General features: G+C 45.8%; 1 protein-coding gene across 2 annotated transcripts in view; it reads left to right on the top strand.

Annotated features, from left to right (window-relative positions):
• The window catches only part of ASH1L (ASH1 like histone lysine methyltransferase), a 55,950-nt gene extending 37,244 nt beyond the window's left edge, over positions 1-18,706 (top strand). Inside the window, exons 9-28 of one of the 2 annotated variants that reach the window (XM_014260890.2) lie at positions 769-814; positions 1,043-1,151; positions 2,911-3,117; positions 4,039-4,185; positions 5,421-5,529; positions 5,707-5,868; positions 6,093-6,187; positions 6,437-6,594; positions 7,638-7,790; positions 8,212-8,266; positions 8,361-8,493; positions 9,581-9,829; positions 10,600-10,686; positions 10,918-11,008; positions 12,364-12,502; positions 12,994-13,166; positions 13,830-13,996; positions 14,839-14,879; positions 15,481-15,785; positions 16,550-18,706. In XM_014260890.2, the coding sequence (XP_014116365.1) occupies positions 769-814; positions 1,043-1,151; positions 2,911-3,117; positions 4,039-4,185; positions 5,421-5,529; positions 5,707-5,868; positions 6,093-6,187; positions 6,437-6,594; positions 7,638-7,790; positions 8,212-8,266; positions 8,361-8,493; positions 9,581-9,829; positions 10,600-10,686; positions 10,918-11,008; positions 12,364-12,502; positions 12,994-13,166; positions 13,830-13,996; positions 14,839-14,879; positions 15,481-15,785; positions 16,550-16,641 (2,718 nt within the window). In that variant the 3' untranslated portion in view covers positions 16,642-18,706. Of the gene's footprint in view, positions 1-768; positions 815-1,042; positions 1,152-2,910; positions 3,118-4,038; positions 4,186-5,420; positions 5,530-5,706; positions 5,869-6,092; positions 6,188-6,436; positions 6,595-7,637; positions 7,797-8,211; positions 8,267-8,360; positions 8,494-9,580; positions 9,830-10,599; positions 10,687-10,917; positions 11,009-12,363; positions 12,503-12,993; positions 13,167-13,829; positions 13,997-14,838; positions 14,880-15,480; positions 15,786-16,549 lie in introns of both variants that reach the window. The other variant, XM_014260889.2, reaches the window with a different exon arrangement.
• The last annotated feature ends 1,050 nt before the right edge of the window (positions 18,707-19,756 follow it).

The following is a 19,756-nucleotide window of genomic DNA, read 5'->3' as shown; positions in this document are numbered from 1 at the left end:
CCTGGAATATTGGAGGCCCTTGCAAAGGAGTTTCTCTGTACAAGGGTGTGGAGATGTCTGGGTTGTGCCTGTGGGCCACAGGGATCACTGAGGGAAGGTTCTTAGTGCAGGAAATGTGTGTGAAATAGCAAATAATTTGAAATTATTCCTTAAAGCTTGTTTGAAAGGCTGGAATATATATGGAATTATGAATTGTGATGGAAACTCCCCTTTCCCTTCCCATCATCTCCATCTGCAGACAAAGTTCCTCTGTAGAGAAGATGAATCTGCATTTCTCGTGGCTCCCACCTGTACTCACAGTTCTTTTAGAACCCCAGAATCCTTTAGATTGGAAAAAACCCTTAAGAACATAGAGTCACTTTGATAAATCAGCACCTTGATTTCTTGTTTTCACTTTTTTAAGCATTGGCACATGGTGATTCCACCAAAGATGGTTTCTCCAAAGTAGGTATAAATAATTCCTCTTCTTCTAAGCCCTGTTCAGAGGAGCCTGTCCTCGGGACAGCTGTTTCCCACATTGCTCTGGGCAGACAGAATAAATAATGTGGATAACAAACTGCTCCACTGTTTCACCAAGCCCAAATTCTCCTTATTCAGGTCCTTTTTGTGACCTGTTTGTTAATGCAGTCTGAGCCTAGAGAAGAGAACACAGATTTCTAGTAATGATTACAGAACAGTTCCCTATGTACAGAACATGATTTCCCTGATCCTTTTGAATAACAAATGCACTTATGCAATGTATTAAAATTTTCTTTCTCTTCCTTTTAGTTGTATAAAAAGCCAGATGTCCCACTTTATAAAAAAATCCGTTCCAGTAAGTAAAATCTTATTATTAAATTGTGCTAACTGTGGAATTTTCATGTGACACCCTCCTTTCTCTCCTTCTCTTTGTCCTACCAAAGACATTTCCACCTGTTTTTTTTCACTTTACTGATTGAAATGAAAATACTGTAGCTAAACAGTTCTGTTTTTTCACCTGAAAATAATTATTTTCCCTATTTGGGTTTGTTTTTTTCTTTTCTTTCTTTTTTCTTTCCTCTAGATGTCTATGTGGATGTCAAACCTCTCTCTGGCTACGAGGCCACCACCTGCAATTGTAAGAAACCAGAGGATGACAGTGGGAAGGGCTGTGTGGAGGATTGTCTGAACAGGTCAGCAATGGATTATTTCTCATCATCTCCTAGGAAAAGAGGTGTGCTGGATGCACCCCAGCAGCAGAGGCATCCTCACAGGGAAGGAAATTCCCAGTTTGACCCTCCTGGAGCAGCTCTGGGGTCCCCCAGATTGGCACTGCTGGGACTGGGGCCCTGTGGACCCCCCACACTCCCAGCTGCTCCCAGTCAGACCAGTTCCCTCCCAGCTCCTTCCAGTCCTTGGATGCTGGAGCAGCCACAGGAACAGCTCCAGCTGCTGTCCCTGGGGAGGGGCCCTGGGCAAAGACCCCCCTGGGCTCGTGATGCCCTGGTGGGCTCAGAGTGGCCCCGTGGGCAAGCAGAGGGTCAGTGCCAGGGCTGGCCCTTGCTGGGGGCTCTGACCATTCCCCCTCCCCTGCAGGAGCTGCACCTGCCCCAGGTGATTCCTCAGCACTGCCCTACCCCTTTCCCCAGAGGAAGATCCCATTAAAATCTCCATTTTGCCCTTTGAATAGCAGTGAGAGCCAGGCAGGGAATCACTGTGTGAATTACACCTTGGAAAAGAGAAGCATTTTAGTTATTGAATAACTTCTCTTTTGTTTAATTTGTCACTATTGATTTATTTCTTTATGTATTAATGTGTTGTTAATATATATGCATGTAATATTATATACATATGTAATGTATATAATATATAATAATGTATACTGTATAATATACATTATACATATAATGTTGATTTTATAGTGATTTATAAATTGATTTTATATTGATTTATATATTTTATATAGTATTATAGAAATAATTATATATAATATAATTATTTATATACACTGTATAATATATAGTATATATAAATATTTTATATTATATAGATTTTATATATAATATATTAATATTATAAATATAAAATATAAAAGTATATATTAATATATAATAATTATATAGTATTTATATAATATATAATAATTATTCTATATTAAATTATTTAATAACTTCTGTTTTGCTTAATTTATCATTATTAATTTATTTCTTTATATATTCATGTGTTGTTAATATATATACATGTAATATATAATTATATATATAATGTATATAATACATAATAATGTATACTGTGTAATATACATTATACATATAATGATGATTTTTATATTGATTTATAAATTGATTTTACATTTATTTATATATTTTATTATAGCTTGTTTTAGAAATGATTATATTATTACAGAAATTATAGAAATATATTATTATAGAAATAATTATATATAATATAATTATATATAATGTATAATATATAATATATGTGTAATTATATATTAATATATAATAATTCTACAATATATAAGAATTATTCTATATTACATTATTTCTATATTTATATATTATTTATGTGATGATTTATATGTTTTATTTCTATATTTATATATTATTTACGTGATGATTTATATGTTTTATTTCTATATTTTTATATTATTTATGTGATGATTTATATGTTTTATTTCTATATTTATATATTATTTACGTGATGATTTATATGTTTTATTTCTATATTTATATCTTATTTATGTGATGATTTATATGTTTTATTTCTATATTTATATATTATTTACGTGATGATTTATATGTTTTATTTCTATATTTATATCTTATTTATGTGATGATTTATATGTTTATATCTCAGTTTCATATACCGATTTACGACTGATTTTCCTTGCATGACAGATCCCAAAGGACACTCTTCCCCTGCCTTTACCTTGTCTTTTGTCTCTTTTAGGATGATCTTTGCAGAGTGTTCCCCCAACACCTGTCCCTGTGGGGAGCAGTGCTGCAACCAGCGCATCCAGAGGCACGAGTGGGTGCAGTGCCTGGAGAGGTTCCGGGCCGAGGAGAAAGGATGGGGTATCCGTACCAAAGAACCCCTGAAAGCAGGACAGTTTATCATTGAATATCTGGGAGAAGTTGTTAGTGAGCAAGAATTCAGGTAGAAATATTTATTTGCTGCTTTAGCATGGGAGGTTCATAAATGGCTTGTTGTGGTTGTGGTTGGGATATCCTCAGGCAGGAACAAAAGGGGAGGATGAGGGGGAAAAGGAAGGCTTTGAATTTTGGGGGTTTTTGGTTAACCCAAGTTTTTCTCAGTCCAGTAGAGAGGGGTGATTAGTGTTTGAAATGTATCATCTGCCTCATACGCCCTGTAAATGCAAAATATCACAAGTGACTGAATCTAAATGAGAACTCTGCAGGATTTGGGCTGCACCAGGTAGAGCTGAGGGGCAGAGCTGGAAGGGGCATGGGATTCTGCAGAAAGATGTAAAAGAAAAAACAAGTAGAAGCATTAATAACCATTGAAAGAAAGAAAGAAACAAAGAAATTGTCTTGTTAACTCCATGGGATATTTGAGGTTGGAAGGACTTGCTGTTCTCAGAGCTCCACCAGAAGGCAGCTGCATTCTCCTCATCCAGAGATAAACACTGACTCCTGTCCCAGTGCTCTTGTGATCCATGGATGTGATTCCAGAACCTGCCCACCCCCCAGGAGGAAGCTGGTTGTTGTACACGTGCATACACAGGCACCCCAAGGAATATATACCTGCATTTTCTCTTCCATACACAGGTTACCAACATGAAATGTGTACAAATAATCTGCAGAACCCAAAAGGGAGCATTCCAGAAGAGCAAATTTCTAAATTCTAACCCAAGCTCTGTCAGTGGCCTTGACTTATAAAAATAGGTACAATAATGGTTTCCTCCGTCTCTAGGTGTACGGTTCTATTTAAAATATAAAAGATTATCATTGCTTTTTCTTCAGAACCCTCTCTGAGATGTGCTCTTACTGTGTCACTCCTTGTGTGCTGTGTTGGGGACGAGCAGAATGACAAGAGTGTCCCTGTGTCACTCCACAGGAACCGGATGATTGAGCAGTACCACAACCACAGTGACCATTACTGCCTGAACCTGGACAGCGGCATGGTCATCGACAGCTACCGCATGGGCAACGAGGCTCGCTTCATCAACCACAGCTGCAACCCCAACTGTGAGATGCAGAAATGGTGAGGAAAGGGATTCTGATCTCTGGCAGACTGTTATCCAGAGAGAGAGAGGGAGAATCAGTTCATCTGAGGGAATCAGATCTAAAAATAGGGAAGGGAATCACGCTGTAAATAATCCTTACACGGTGCTCATGTTGCTCGAGAGAAGTCGTGTGGTGTTGGGGAGTTCTGGATGCTTTGGAGACGGGATCCAGGTTTGCTGGCAGATCCAGCACTGCTGGTTGTCACACTGGGACATTTCCCTCCCAGCATTACTGGTTACACTGGGCTGTTTCCCTCCCAGTATTGCTGGTTTTCACACTCTTAACCTGCTGCAAAGCTTGAAGCAGCAATGCTTTGATTTTAACGCTCTAAAATCATCTATCTGTATATATTCTCTTTCTTTTTGACAATTCAAATATTTTTTTAAAGCAGGGTAAGAGGGAAATAGTCAGATTCCACCACACCCTGTGTCATACCAGCACTTTGTGAGAGCCTGACTAGGTGGAAGTACTGCTGAGGGATTTGTTGTGAGTGGTTTGCTGGGAATGACAGATGGTGAAACAGGAGTCACTGTGGGGACAGTGCATCAGAGTAGCTCGTGGTTCTCAGATAATTCTAGATTTAAACGGTAAAGTTTTAAATTTGAAAATCCAACACAAAATAAAAGAATTTAAGAGACAGAGGGAGAGGATTCTGCCCCTCTGCCCTGCTCAGGTGAGACCCCTCCTGCAGAACTGCCTCCAGACTGGGGTTCCAGCACAGGAAGGATGTGGAGCTGTTGGAGTGGGTCTGGAGGAGGCACCAAATTAATTAGAGAGAAGGAGCAGCTCTGCTGTGAGGAAAAGCAGAGAGAATTGGGATTGTTCAGCCTGGAAAAGAAGAGCTCCAAGTGACCTAATTATGTCCTTCTGAAGGACCTGAAGGAGCTTCAAGAAAGATGGAGAGAGACTATTTACAAAGGCCTGGAGTGACAGGACAAGGGACAATGTCTTCCCACTTCCAGAGGGCAGGGTTAGATGGGATATTGGGATATCCTGTGAGAGTGGGGAGGCCCTGGCACATCCTACTCTTTGCAAATGTGATATTCACTTTTTAGCCTTCAAAGTTTATTGTAAGAGATAAATAAAAGAACTGCACAAGCATAAGCCAGGACACAGCAGAGGTGTTGCTGCCTGTTTCTAACACTGCCACTCTGTGCACAAAGATGATTTTATGTTTAATTTTGGGGGTATTTGATTGTATTTTCCCTGCAGGTCTGTGAATGGTGTGTATCGGATCGGGCTCTATGCACTCAAGGACATGCCTGCTGGGACTGAGCTCACCTATGACTACAACTTCCACTCATTTAACGTTGAAAAACAGGTAAAAGCCCCACCATGAGACCTTGAAAAATCTCACTAAGGCCTAACAGTTCTGTAAAGTGTAAAAATTAACAAAACCTGTCATGTTGTATTAGGCAGAAAATGTTCTTTTTAATATTGAGAGAGAGAATCTAAACGTTTGGGGTTTATTGGACTTAAATTTTTTTTTTTCTCAAAGCAACTCTGCAAATGTGGCTTTGACAAATGCAGAGGAATAATTGGGGGTAAAAGTCAACGCATGAATGGACTCTCAAGCAAAAGCAACCAACCTGTGAGCACCCACAGAAGACCTGGGAGGTCGAAAGAGAAGAGGAAGTCAAAGCACAAACTAAAGAAGAGAGTAAGTAGGAAAGACAGAGTTTGGGTGGGTGAGGTTGATGGGAAATCAGTCTGTGGCACCAGACCAAAAACTGGTGTTTTTGTAAATTTTAAACTTGAAACAGAACCCCAAACTTTAAACAGAAATAGAGTAATGCTGTAGGTTCTGTCTCGGGGACTGCTTTGGCTGCTTTGCTGAGTTCTTGGCACAGTTTTTCCTGTCTATCAGAGCAATCTGTTTTCCAGAGGGGCCATATCCCCGAGGAGCCCAGCGAGAGTGTGAACGCCCCAACCAGGCTGACACCGCAGCTGCAGATGAAGCCCATGTCTAACAGGGAAAGGTAAGGGCTGATTTCAGGGGGATTTGTCTCAGAAATGGAGTGCTGTGCAAAAATTGATTTCTTCTTCTATAACATGGGGCATCCTGAAATGTCTGAGGATGCAGCTTTTAGTTCTCCTTTACCAGCCAGGCTGGAATTCCTCTCCAGCGAGAAGACACAGGGTACAACTCTGAATATCCAGCTTTTCCCAACGTTAAAGAATTAATTTTGCAGTAAAAAGATTCTTGAACAGCTTCCTAATTCCCTCAGGAATTTTGTGCTAAAACACCACGTGTTCTTGGTACGGAACTGGGAGAAGATCCGGCAGAAGCAAGAGGAAGTGAAGCACGTCAGTGACAGCATGCACAGCTCCTCGCTGTACACCCGCTGGAACGGGATCTGCCGCGACGACGGCAACATCAAATCAGGTGAGGCCACCCAGCCTGATGTGGGACACAGAGAGTTCAGCTCTGTGTAAATCCAGAGTAGAGTTCCAGTGAGATCCATACACCTTTTGTAAGGGCTGCTGCACAGGTAGAAGCTCCCGGGGTCGCTCGAGTCGTGGGTGAAGTTGTCACGCGTGGTGTTTCTACAAGAGTGGTTTGTCAGAGGAGGAGAATGGAATTAAATATCATCACTCAGTGCTGTGGTCTGGTTTGCAAGGTCACAGGTTGGATTCTGTGATCCTGGAGGTCTTTTCTAGCCCTGGTGATTCTAGGATGTTGTTCTATATTGGGAAGAAATTCCTCCCTGTCAGGGTGGGCAGGCCCTGGCACAGGGTGCACAGAGAAGCTGTGCCCTGGATCCCTGGAAGTTTCCAGGGCCAGGCTGGACGGGGCTTGGAGCAGCCTGGGACAGTGGAAGGTGTCCCTGTCCATGGCAGGGGGTACAGCTGGATGAACTTTAACATTCTTTCCAACCAAAAGCAGTCTGTAATTCCATGATTTTCCGTGGTTGGACCCCAGTGGAGAAGGGCTGTTTCCTGCTGTCTGTATCCCTAAACCAGAAACAGTTGTGTAGACTGAAAATTGTCATTTATCCCCATAGTTTCACAGCTTTCAGGCCTTTATAGAACAAAGATTTTTGGCGAGCAGTCACATGTGGGAACGGGGCAAAATATGACTATCAGGGAAAAATTGCTGCTCCTGTTCCAAAAATAACCCTGATGATGGTGGTACCATCATCCTCACAGCCTGACAGGATTTGGCCCCCAGTGTCAGGCACAGTGAGTAATTGGGGTGAATTCAATGAGCAAGATAAAAATATTCCAATAACCATCTGATCCATTTAGGTGAGAACTGATATTTGAATACGGAGCTGAAGCCTTGGATGTTACAGTAGCTTAGAAAACATCTTCATTTAATAATCAATGGTGGAGCTGCTACACCAAAGATGATTTGATCTCTTAACAAATGCCTTGTTGAGGAAGGAATTTCCTGTGTGGAGGTAACTCTGTCTTGCCCTCTCCCAGATGTGTTCATGACCCAGTTCTCGGCGCTGCAGACGTCGCGCTCGGTGCGGACGCGGCGCTTGGCCGCGGCTGAGGAGAACCTCGAGGTGGCTCGTGCCGCCCGCCTGGCTCAGATCTTCAAGGAGATATGTGACAGCATCATATCCTACAAAGGTGAAGGTGATTCTCTTTAAAAAAGTCTCCACGGGCATGTTTTCAACCTCTGGAAATGGACTCTGAGTAGGAAATGCTAGAAAAACATGGGATGTTAAATAACTCCTATTTTTTTTAATTTGTCCCCTTACCAATAATAACTTTGTTTTAGCCTCAACCCCCTGCTTCACCACCAACATCTGTAGATGTTGCTGTCCTCTGAAATGGATTTTTCAAAATTCCATAAAACATCAGAAACTGTCAACCTTGTGCTGCCTGTACTCCAGTTACAGGCACCAACATCTAGAAATGCAGAAGCATTTCAATTCCCCGTCACTCAGATAACAGAAAAGCCTTTTTTTAACCCAGATTGAATGCTGTTGGTTGTTTTTCTTTGGAAGTTTCACTCCAGTGGTGTCACTAAGCTCTGTTCCTGTTGCAGACTCCTCCAGGCAGGCGCTCGCAGCTCCTCTCCTCAACCTGCCCCCAAAGAAAAAGTAAGTTTTAAAAAAAGTAAGCTGCTTTCTCTGATGGGTTTGCACAGTGGGAATTGCTGGTGAACCTGACACTGTGCCAACATTCCTGTTGTAGAAATGCAGACTATTATGAAAAGATCTCTGACCCCTTGGACCTTGCCACCATCGAGAAGCAGATCCTGACTGGCTACTACAAAACTGTGGAAGCTTTTGATGGGGACATGCTGAAGGTCTTCAGGAATGCAGAGGTGAGGCTCTCTCTAGCCTGAAAGCTGCTGCACTGGCAGCAGGGATGTGCCCTCCTTTAATGCTCTTACAGGAGTAAAAGAGGAAGTTCAGTCTGGAGGAAGAGAACTTGTGCTGATCCATTCCTGATGAGGCCTCAGTAGCAAATCAGGAGCTCTTTGACTCCCTTAGGTCAGAGAGAATGTCAAGGACACTCATGAATAGCTGACCTAAGGAAATTTCCCTCCCTGTGGAAGGGGTACCCTGTTTTTCAGTATCAGATGTCATGGAATCACAGAATCATAGAGTGGTTTGGGCTGGAAGGAACCTTAAAGCTCATCCCATTCCACCCCCTGGCATGGGGAGGGACACCTTCCACTACCCCAGGTTGCTCCAAGCCCTGTTCAGCCTGTCCTGGAATACTTCCAGAGATCCAGGGGCAGCCACAGCTCCTCTGGGCACTCTGTGCCAGGGCCTGTCCACCCTCACAGGGAACAATTTCTCCCATATACCCAACCTAAATTTCCTTCTTGTCCTGTCCCTGCAGTTCCTGATGAACAGTCCCTCTCCAGCTTCCCTGGAGCCCCTTCAGATTCTGCAAGGGGCTCTGAGGTCTCCACACAGCCTTCTCTTCTCCAGGCTGAGCATTCCCAGCCCTCCCAGCCTGGCTCCATACAGGAGGGACTCCAGTCCCCTCAGCAACTTCGTGGCCTCCTCTGGACTCTCTCCAACAGTTCCATGTCCTTCTTGCACTGGGGGCCCTGGAACTGGACACAGCTCCCAGGAGAGGTCTCAGGAGGGCAGAGCAGAGGCAGAACCCCTTTCCTTGATCTGCTGCCCACATTCTTTGGATGCAGCCCAGGACACGGGTGGTTTCTGGGCTGTGAACACACAGGGCCACGTTGGGTTTTTGGTCACCCATCACCCCAACTCCTTCTCCCAGAGCCGCTCTCAGTTCCTCCCCTGGCCCTGTCACATCCATGGACCTGCTGGAGAGCTGCACCCCAGGCTTGGTGCCGCAGCCGTAGGGAGAACCCTCCCAGGCACGCACAGGCAGGAGCTAAACGGAAATAAAGCGTTTTGGGGGGTTGTGTTTTGTGATTTCTGCAGAAATACTACGGCAGGAAGTCCCCGACGGGGCGGGACGTGTGCCGGCTGCGCAAGGCCTACTACAACGCGCGGCACGAGGCCTCGGCCCAGATCGACGAGATCGTGGGGGAGACGGCGAGCGAGGCCGACAGCAGCGAGACCTCGGTGTGTGACAAGGACAACGGGCACGAGAAGGACGAGGACGTCATCCGCTGCATCTGTGGCCTCTACAAGGACGAGGGGCTCATGATCCAGTGTGAAAAGTGCATGGTGAGGGGCACAAGGGGAGGCTGCTCTCCGCAGAACTTTTTGCTAAAAAAAAATTTGATAGGCTAAATTTGATATAGCTGCCTTCACTGTGTGAAAACCACATATGTTAAGTCTCCAAGGTAAAGCCTAAAGTAACAGAGTACTGATCAGCACTGTTAAATCATGAATCAACCTAGCTTTTATTGATTAAGTCTGATGGTTTTGATAAGTATGTGATGAATAAAGGCAAAGTCATGTATTTAAACATATTCCTTCCACATTTTCCAATTTTCTTACAGCTGCCTTTCCCTATTTCAGTTATAAACCTTTTCTTATTAAGGCAATTCATTATTACAATGAAGAAGAAAAAATATGTGAAAAAATAGCATGTTAAAGTGACTTCTCAGCCTTGCATATTGATCAAAGCAAAGTGGATCTTTTCACCAGCAGTTCCTGTGTGCTTGGGAGCATTAATTAAACTCTTCAGGCCTTTTACTTCCTCTCCACAAGAGGAGAGATTCTCTTTTCACAAGAGAAAGTGCGGCTTGAGTTGAGCAGAGGAGATGAAAACTGCCCCAGCTCCTGACCTCAGGAGAGAGGAATTAATTTTAAAGTTTTGGGTTTTTACACTTACTGTTGCATGGAGATCTTGTCTGTCTGCTGACGTGGTGTGAAATAGTTCATAGAAAATCTTGAATTACTTGTGTGAAGCTTTTTTTCTTGCTTTTCTTACTATTTGTTGAGAAAATGCATTTTCAGGACTTTCTGAAGGGCTGTACCTGTTTTTCCAGGTGTGGCAGCACTGTGACTGCATGGGTGTGAATTCAGACGTTGAGCACTACCTGTGTGAGCAGTGTGAACCTCGAGCTGTGAACAGGGTAAAACAAAACCCTCCTTCCTATTATTACTCTTACAAACTACAGCAGCTCCTTCAGGGTTTCTTTGTATTTGTATTTAGAATTTGTACCTTTTGGGATTGAAGCTTCTTTGATTTAGGTTCCATTCCACGAGGGATCAGCTTTTCTCTGTGTATTTCCAAAAGGGTGGCAGCACAATTTTGGACTGATGGTGGTGGGCAGCTCAGGATTCCCTTTCTTTTTTCCCTGCAGGAGGTTCCCATGATCCCTCGCCCCCACTATGCCCAGCCTGGCTGTGTTTATTACATCTGCCTGTTGAGGGATGATCTGCTGCTCCGCCAAGGTACGTGCTGGGCTTTCCAGCAGGGATCTCTTGTCAAAAATCCTTCCATTTTTCACAAGTGGAAGCTGCTCTCTCTCTGTGGTGCTGCGAGTGATACACAGAGTTCTCACAGGCTGTTGATGAGGAAATGTTAATTAGCACAGCCAGGGCTGTCCTGGCCAGGGGAGGATGATGCTGAGCCAACTGCTGGTAGTTAACATTTACAAGTTAAGGCCAAGAAGGCTGTTAGACCTCCAGTATTTTAGTGCAGAATGGTCATTAAAACATCCAGCTCACTGCATGTGTTCCTTAAAGCTTTTCTCTTCTGGACTGTGCTCTGAATTCCAGAATCTCTCCAAGGCAGCTGCCACAGCCACACAATTCAGCTCACTGATTTTTCTTTATTTTTATTTCATCCTGCAGATACACACAAGGTTAGAAAGAACCCTTTATCATTATTAGGAAACTGCTCTTGAATGAGTGAAGCCAGTTGATAAGTTTGCTAGAGGGGAATAGGAGAACCTTCAGGAAAACTGGGAATTAAAAACAGGTCAAAGAACCCAGGGGAGGTTCTGTGACTTGGGACCTCCCAGGTTTTGGTCATTTTTAGATAAATAAGAGGTGGAATCTCTTCCTAGCCCTGCAAGTGCTTAAGGCCAGGTGAGATGGAGCTCTGAGCAGCTTGGTCTAGTGGAAGACATCCCTGCCCAGGGAGGTGGCAGGGGGTGGGTCTGGATGGTCCCTAAAATCCTTTCCAACCCAGGTCATTCTGGGATTTCACAGGTCAGAGCAGAGAAATTAAGGAGTAAATTCACTTACAGGACAAAATTAATAAATTTAGATTTAGGAGTTGCCCTTGGGAAATACTTTTTGATTGCCAGCAGTGCCAGTTTGTTTAGTCCTTTTTGCATTCTCTTTACCTTTCCTGAGCTCTACATCTCATTGGAATTCTGCTGGAATAACCAAAGGCTTGGGGCTTCTTGGGACAGGATTTATTCTCTTAATAGTGGTCTTCTCTCTAACTATCTTCTCTCTCAAAGATTTATTCTTTACACATTGCAGCCATCACTAATTCCTACACCTTTTCCTAATCATGACTGACATGTTTACATATCCTGTGGTCTCTCATGGCTATGATTCCTTACAGGTTGTTATTTTTTCAGTCTGGACATGGAAAGTTGAGTTGTTTTTCTGTAAAGCTGCTGTGAAAAACATCTGAGTGTCCTTGGCAGGTTTGCAGTGGGCTCGTGTCGTTCCGTACAGTCCAGCATTAGGTGCCTTTGTCGTGTTTATTTTTAGTGATTATTTCCTCTGGTTCTGGTGTGCTGGGCTCAGGCCAGGCTCTTTACAGGTGTGTCCTTTGTGTCCCTGGACAGGTGACTGTGTGTACCTGATGAGAGACAGCCGCAGGACCCCAGACGGGCACCCGGTGCGACAGTCGTACCGCCTGTTGTCCCACATCAACCGCGACAAGCTCGACATCTTCCGCATCGAGAAACTCTGGAAAAACGAGAAGTAAGTGCAGGACAGCCTTGGAGTTTGAGACATCCCATGTCAAAGCACAGGAATTTCGTGGAAGTCTCATCTTAAGGATGCAGGAATGAGCAAGGTCCAGGTGCAGAGGTTGGGGGATTCCCAACTGGAGCCTGCGCTCCGCAACTGCGCGGTGCAAACACGTGAGGTTGGAGGTTTAAGCAAAGGATCAGAGATAGAAATGGATGGATGGATTTCCTCAGTGTTGGAACAGACTCTGGATGCAGTGACAGCTGTGAGGCCGTTCAGTACTGTGCCCTGGCCAGTCACAGCCTACTGTGCCCACAGAAAGCACGCTGGGAGTGTTTGCCCTCACTGCAGGCGGGAAGTGGAATATGGAACATACGGAATATTGTGTGGCTCTGCTGTTCATCACAGCCAAGTGCAAGAGAGAGAGCTCAAAACAAAGCAGGGGGCATTGAGTGAGTTGTGTCGTGGGCTGATTTGTGTTTCTGTCCCTTTTGCACCCTCAGAGAGGAGCGCTTCGCCTTTGGCCACCACTATTTCCGTCCGCACGAAACGCATCATTCCCCGTCTCGGAAGTTCTACCACAACGAGCTGTTCCGGGTGCCCCTGTACGAAATCATCCCCTTGGAGGCCGTGGTGGGGACGTGCTGTGTGCTAGACCTGTACACCTACTGCAAAGGTGAGAGTTAAACACGTTCCTCAGCATTTGGGCAGTGGGCTGTGGTGGTTTAACCCCTGCTGGAAGCTCAACGCTACCCAGCCGCTCGCTCCCCCTGGGATGGGGAGGGAACTGGAAAAAGTTAAAACCTAGGGGTTGGGATAAAAACAGTTTCATGGTTGAAATAAATTAAAATACTGTCATATTAATGATAGCAGTAGTAGTAATGGAAAGGGAGGTTACAGAAAGAGAGAAAGGTGTCCAGTATCTGCAGGGGCTAGAAGAAAGGTGGAGAGGGGCTCTTAATCATGAACTGGAGTGACAAGATGAGAGGGAATGGCTTCAACCTGAAAAAGAGGAAATTGAAGTTGGATACACAGAGGAAATCCTTCCCTGGGAGGGTGGGGAGGCCCAGGTTGCACAGAGAAGCTGTGGCTGCTCCTGGATCCCAAGGCCAGGCTGAACAGGGCTTGGAGCAGCCTGGGACAGTGGAAGGTGTCCCTGCCGTGGCTGGGGTGGGGCTGGGTTGATCAGAAGTGTGCAGGTTCTCCTCTCGTGTCCTGCTGGGCTTCTGAACGAGAGAGCAAACAGCAACACTCTGACAGCCCCTGCCTCGCTCACACTGTGATAAAACACGTGTTTCCCCCTCAGCACATGACTGTTTTTCCCTTGTTGTGATGCCAGGGAGGCCGAAGGGTGTGAAGGAGCAGGATGTTTACATCTGTGATTACCGCCTGGATAAATCAGCTCACCTCTTCTACAAGATCCACCGGAACCGCTACCCCGTGTGCACCAAGCCCTACGCCTTCGACCACTTCCCCAAGAAACTCACGCCCAAGAGGGATTTCTCAGTAAGTGGGTTTGCTCTCAGCTTCCCAACCTGCTTTTGGGAGACTGGATGGAGTTCTGGAAAGCCCCTGACTGCTGATAAATGAAGTTTGGTCAGGCAGAGAAAGCTGATCCTTTGGGTGGGGGTCAAGGAACAAGGGACACAAGGGGAAACTGCCTCAAGCTGTGCCAGGGAAGGCTCAGGCTGGACATCAGGAGGAATTTCCTGATGGAAAGGGTGGTCAGGGTTAGCAGGGGCTGCCCAGGGAGATTTGGAGTCCCCATCCCTGGAGATGTCCAAGCTCTGGGCTGGGGACAAGGTGGGGATCGAGCACACCTGGGACTGTGGATGGGTTGGGAGAGCTTTTCCAACCTCAATCATTCCATGATTCTGTGAGCATGCACAACCTGGGGGAAGAGCTGGCTGCAAAGAAAACTTGGAAAGAAAACGGGGTGTAAAGAAGCTGCAGCTGAGAGGCAAAGAGGTGCTCAAGGGATGGCGATGGTGAGCTCAGAGAGGATCTCAGAGCAGTAGAGGTGGCAGATCTGCAAACCTTCTGCAAGTGAGCTCTGTTCTTCCTGGCTTTGGAGAACGTTCCAGACTTGTGCTGTGCAGAAAGCAAAGATGATTTTTATCATGATGGTGTGTGGCTTGAAATTTATTTAGAAGATGTGAAGAATCAGACAAGTCTGGTTCTAATTTATCTTGTTACATGGTTGTGCCTCCTCCTGTGAGGTCTCTTTGAGGTACACCAGCATTTCCAGAGTGTCCTGGACTGGCACTTTCAAATCATTTGATAGACCAGCCCTTCCTTCCACTGTGAATTTGATTTGGTATTGATCATAATCTTCATTGTTATTGCAGCCTCATTATGTGCCAGACAACTACAAGAGAAACGGAGGCAGGTGAGGCTCCCCTCCCAGGCTGTTGAGAAGAGATGAAATAATTCTGTTCGTTTGTTGTGCCCACTCTCCTCCTGCCCCTTTCCCCTGGGTGCTATGGAAATAAGAAGTTTAAATTATTTAAAGCTCTCTGAACTTTGAGAGAGATAAAAGGGAAAAAGTGAGGAGGGATAGGCAGTAATAATGTACATCAGGAAAAGAAAGGAGCCGTTTGAAAGTCAGAAAAAAGCAGCTGAGTGAGGAGATGCCCAAATCAGGAGGCTCCAGCCTTCCCAGACTGAGGAACCCAGGTCCTGGACCTGCTGCCTGTGGTGCATTCAGAGCCCAGATCTGGTGGAGACTGCAAGAACATCCCACTAAGGGCTGGGCCAAGCTGCTTTTGGAGGTAAAATCCTTTGCAACTGAAAATAAAAAGCCATTTGTTTTTACAAAGCTGCGTTTGGTGAGGTGCAGATAAAGTTATGGTATGTGTGGGTGTGAGTGCAGGGATTGAGGGAGGAAATGGAGCTCCAGAGAGCTCATGGATGAGTCCTGGACTCACTGGGAATTGTCCTTTCAGACGAGTGTTTGAAAAACTGCTCTTTAAACCCCTCTTCTCTGCAAGGTCATCCTGGAAATCCGATCGCTCAAAACCACAGATCAAAGACTTAAACCAAGAGGAAGATTCCCTTCCCCTGATGGAGGAGGTGCTGGGGGCCCCTGAGCAGGCTCCAGGGGAGCTGCCCAGCCCCGAGGAGCCCGACAAGGAGCCGGTGGCCAGCGAGAGCTGCGAGGCTGACAAGAAGGGGGACACTGAGAACCCCTCGGACACGAGGCCGCTCTGCAGCCCCGAGGAGCGGCGGCACCTCCAGAGGGAGAGGCTGAACCAGATCCTGCTCAACCTCCTCGAGAAAATCCCAGGGAAAAACGGTGAGAGTTCAGGCTCTGCTTGCACAGCCCCAGGTCTCCTGCTGGGTCTGGGGTCCCTTTGCTGAGCTGTGTTAGTAAAATTAATGTTTTTGTCTGAATTTCTTGCTAGTGGGCATTAGGAAAGTCGGTTTTCTTTGCAGCCACGTTTTCCTTTGCAACAGAAATCCATTAAACCCAAGTGAAATTTCTCACACCTTTGTTTTGTATAATATTTTTAATAACCACAAAAACTTCCCATAAACCAATTCCCCCCCTCCCTCATCATTCCATATTTACAATATGGAGATGGAGAAACTTAACAGACAAGCCAGGAAAGACCAAAGGGAATTTGTAAAGTCTGTTTTTACCTTTCATGAGCTTTTGGGTTCTGAGACGAGTAGTTCTTGTGTGAGCTGTGGGATAAGGGGACAGGGGTTCCACTGGTGAAATGTGTCCCTGCTTTTAAAGCCCTGTCCAGTCTCTTCCAATTTCTGGCAATGCCAGACAGTCATGGACTGATGCTTAATTTGGGTTGGGAGGATCTTTGGAGGTTGTGTGGTCCAGCCATGGCTCAGGGCTTGTCCAGGGATGTTTTGGATTTCCTGGAGGGAAACATCCTTGATAGAAGCAGGAATAGGGAAACGGGAATTTTTGTGTTGGAGGAGCGATGGGAGGTGGCACTCAGTGGGGGTCACAGGTTGGAGTTGATGATCCTGGAGGCCTTTTCCACCCTCTCTGATCCTGAAAAGACTGAAATCCCCTTCTTCCCCTGTGCTCTGTTGCAGCCATCGATGTCACCTACCTGCTGGAGGAGGGCTCGGGACGGAAACTGCGGCGCCGCACTCTGACCATCCCCGAGAGCAGCTTCAGGAAGTGACCCAGGAGGGGCAGCCGAGCTCTGGGGTCTGTCACTGGGGCTGGGGGGCCAGAGCCCAGCCCGGGGAAGGAAGGAGGGCAGCAGCAAACTGACAAAACTACAAACAGTAGCACCTGGGGGGCCGGGCCGGCGCGGCGCCCTCCCTGCTCTGCAGTGCTCTTGGTGTGTGTGTTGGTGGGCGTGCCTTGTATTGATGTTAGGTACTGAGGAAACCTCGTGGTTATTGTCCAGGATGGTCAAATTTAATTTATTTTTGCTTGATATTCCCACTCAGAGGAAAAAAAAAAAGAAAAAAAAAATTTAAAAAAAGTAAATAGAAATGGGGAGGGCAGAGGAAAAGGACTGAGTTACTCTGAGGAGGATGTTCCCCACGGTCACTGCTAACCTGGGATTGTTCCAGCTGCCCACGCCAGGGAAGGGAATCCAGGAATCCAGAGGGGACAGGAAAGGCCCAGTGGCTTAAAAGGAAAAGCTGCCCTAAAGCTGTGGCCTCTGATTTGCACAAGAAGAGAGAAACGTCCCCAGACGAGCGCCAGCTTCGCCGTGGGACAAGCCCAGCACGTGTCCCTGTGGTTTGTGCCAAGGAGAAGCTTCCAGAAGCCCTTGGAGCGGGGCAGGAGCGCTGGGATGAGGCACTTGCTGTGCAGGGGGATGGGGCAGGGTGTGAGTTTTTTCACTTTTTTTCTGCAGAGAAATTTTATAAAAGCAAAGTCAGCTCCTGACGCCACCATTGCTGTTGGTTTTTTTGATAAGCTGTGGTTCTCGTGTGTCTCGTGTGTTGTGCAAATAAAAAAGAAAATCTGTTAAAAAGAGAAAAAAACCACAAAAAAAAAAAAAAGAAAAAAAAGAAGAAGAATCCCCAAGGACCCTTTCACTCCGTGCCCGTCAGGCAGTATCCGAGCGAGTGTTTGTCGTGAGCTGTAGAATTTATCAACTGCTAACACTACCCTCGTGTGCTGGTGGAACGTCCCGGGGCAGCGGCTCCCGCCGGCCCCGCCCCTGTCGCGATTATCGCGATTGTCCCGACAGCCCCGGGCCGGGCCCGGCGGCCCCCGCTGCCCCCGGACGGTGGCTTTGCTTTCCTGTCTCAGACATGCATATCCAGTCCTGTTTTAGGTGTTCTTATAAGAAATCCAGTTTTTAATGTGCCAAGTTGTATATATCTGCTGCGTGGATGTAAAGCAATACCGTAGTTACATGTTCCTTTTTATGGACCAAGCTCGTCCTAATGTACATTCTTGTTATTATTATAATTATTTTACTCTTAGTGGAACATGACTCATTCCATTAACTTTTATGTGTTGATTTAAAAAGAGAAAACAAAACAAAAAAAACACAAAACAAAAAAAAAAAGAAAGGAAAAAAACCCTTTGAGAAAAAAAAAATATTTTATTAAAAAAAAAAAAGAAATAAGAAAATAGTTTGGAATATTTTCTTACTGTAGAGAAGCACTGTACAGTACCAGGAACCCTGAGTATAAAATACTCGTGCGTGTAGTAGGAATATCGCATGTCCAAACCCTCGAGTTGTCTCATTTAGTTTCAAACAGAAATCATTGTCTCAAATGGTGTTAAACACTAAAAAGTTTTTAAAAAAAAAAATAAAAAAAAATAAAGTGCGTACAGAAGCGAGACACTAGCTCTGTCATTTTATCTTTCTTTTGTTGAAAGACTAAACAAAATGTTTTTTAGACAATCAAATGTTAGGTAAGTGCAAAGAATTGTTTTTTCTTACTGGTGTAGAAATTAATGACTTTTTTTATTTTTTTGGTTATTTTATAATACTGAGCAGACCCGTGTGTCCCCAGGATCGCCGCCGGAGTCAGGAAGCACTACGTTACTGCAAATAGAGCTGAACCTTAGTCTGCATGGGTGTAGGCTGTGTGATTGCTGAAAATAAATGCTGCTAATATATTTCCTTTTTACAAAGCATATCTAAATAGATCATTGTTTTGATGTTAATCTTTGTAAATTATGTATTACCAATTTTAACATTGGATGTAATTGCATAAAAAGCCTGCATCTCAATCCTGAGAGTCTAGTATTAAATGGAAAATCTTTTCCTACGGCTGGCTCGGGGGGTTTTCTTTGGTGCCAGAGGGCAGGAGAATCCTGCCTGGATCCACGAGATCCATGGGATCCACGGGGTGAGGGTCAGCAAATGCTGGGAGCTGCCCCTGGGTCACAGCAAAGCCTCCAGGCTCGGGGAAAAGCGGCTGGAAAGGCCCCGGGGGTGCTGGGGGCAGCAGCTGGACGTGAGCCAGGTGTGCTCAGGTGTGCCCAGATGTGCTCAGGTGTGCCCAGATGTGCTCAGGTGTGCCCAGATGTGCTCAGGTGTGCTCAGGTGTGTCCAGATGTGCCCAGGTGTGCTCAGGTGTGTCCAGGTGTGCTCAGGTGTGTCCAGATGTGCCCAGGTGTGCCCAGATGTGCTCAGGTGTGCTCAGGTGTGTCCAGGTGTGCCCAAATGTCCCCAGGTGTGCCCAGGTGGGCAAGAGGCCGATGGCCCCTGGCCTGGAGCAGTCCCAGAGTGGCTGGAGCAGGGCAGTGACCCCAGGCCCCTTCGCTGCCTCTGCTGAGGGACCTCAAACCCTGCGGTTGGTTTTGATGAGAAGAGATTGAGGAGCGGGAGCATGTCCAGGGCAGGGAACGGAGCTGGGAAGGGGCTGGAGCACCAGGAGAGGCTGAAGGATCTGGGAAAGGGGCTCGGGGGGAATTTCTGGCTCTGCACAGGTCCCTGACAGCCAGGGGGGTCGGGATTTCTCCCAGGGAACAGCGACAGGAGAACAGGGAACGGCCTCAGGCTGGGCCGGGGGAGGCTCAGGGTGGAGAGCAGCAGGAATTTCCCCATGGAAAGGGGTCAGGCACTGGCAGGGTCTGCCCAGGAAGGTTTGGTTTCCCAGTCTGACTCTATGATCATGAAAATGCCAGGCTTGACCCCTCCTACACTCCTTTTAAACCCAAGGCTGAGGCTTGGAGGGCTGTTTATTAAATAAATAAACAGAAGAACCACCTGACTTCCTCCCCTCCTGGCATGACCCCGTTTCAAAGTCCAGAAGCAGCTGCAGAATCCAATCAAACCTCTTTAAGGCAAGCCAAGGAACATTCCAATTAGGATA

This window comes from Pseudopodoces humilis, chromosome 31 (assembly GCF_049639895.1).
Source record: "Pseudopodoces humilis isolate 2021_Gansu_Grassland_sample_001 chromosome 31, ASM4963989v1, whole genome shotgun sequence".
NCBI classification, from domain to species: Eukaryota; Metazoa; Chordata; class Aves; order Passeriformes; family Paridae; genus Pseudopodoces; species Pseudopodoces humilis.
This window is presented reverse-complemented; position numbering and strand designations above follow the sequence as displayed.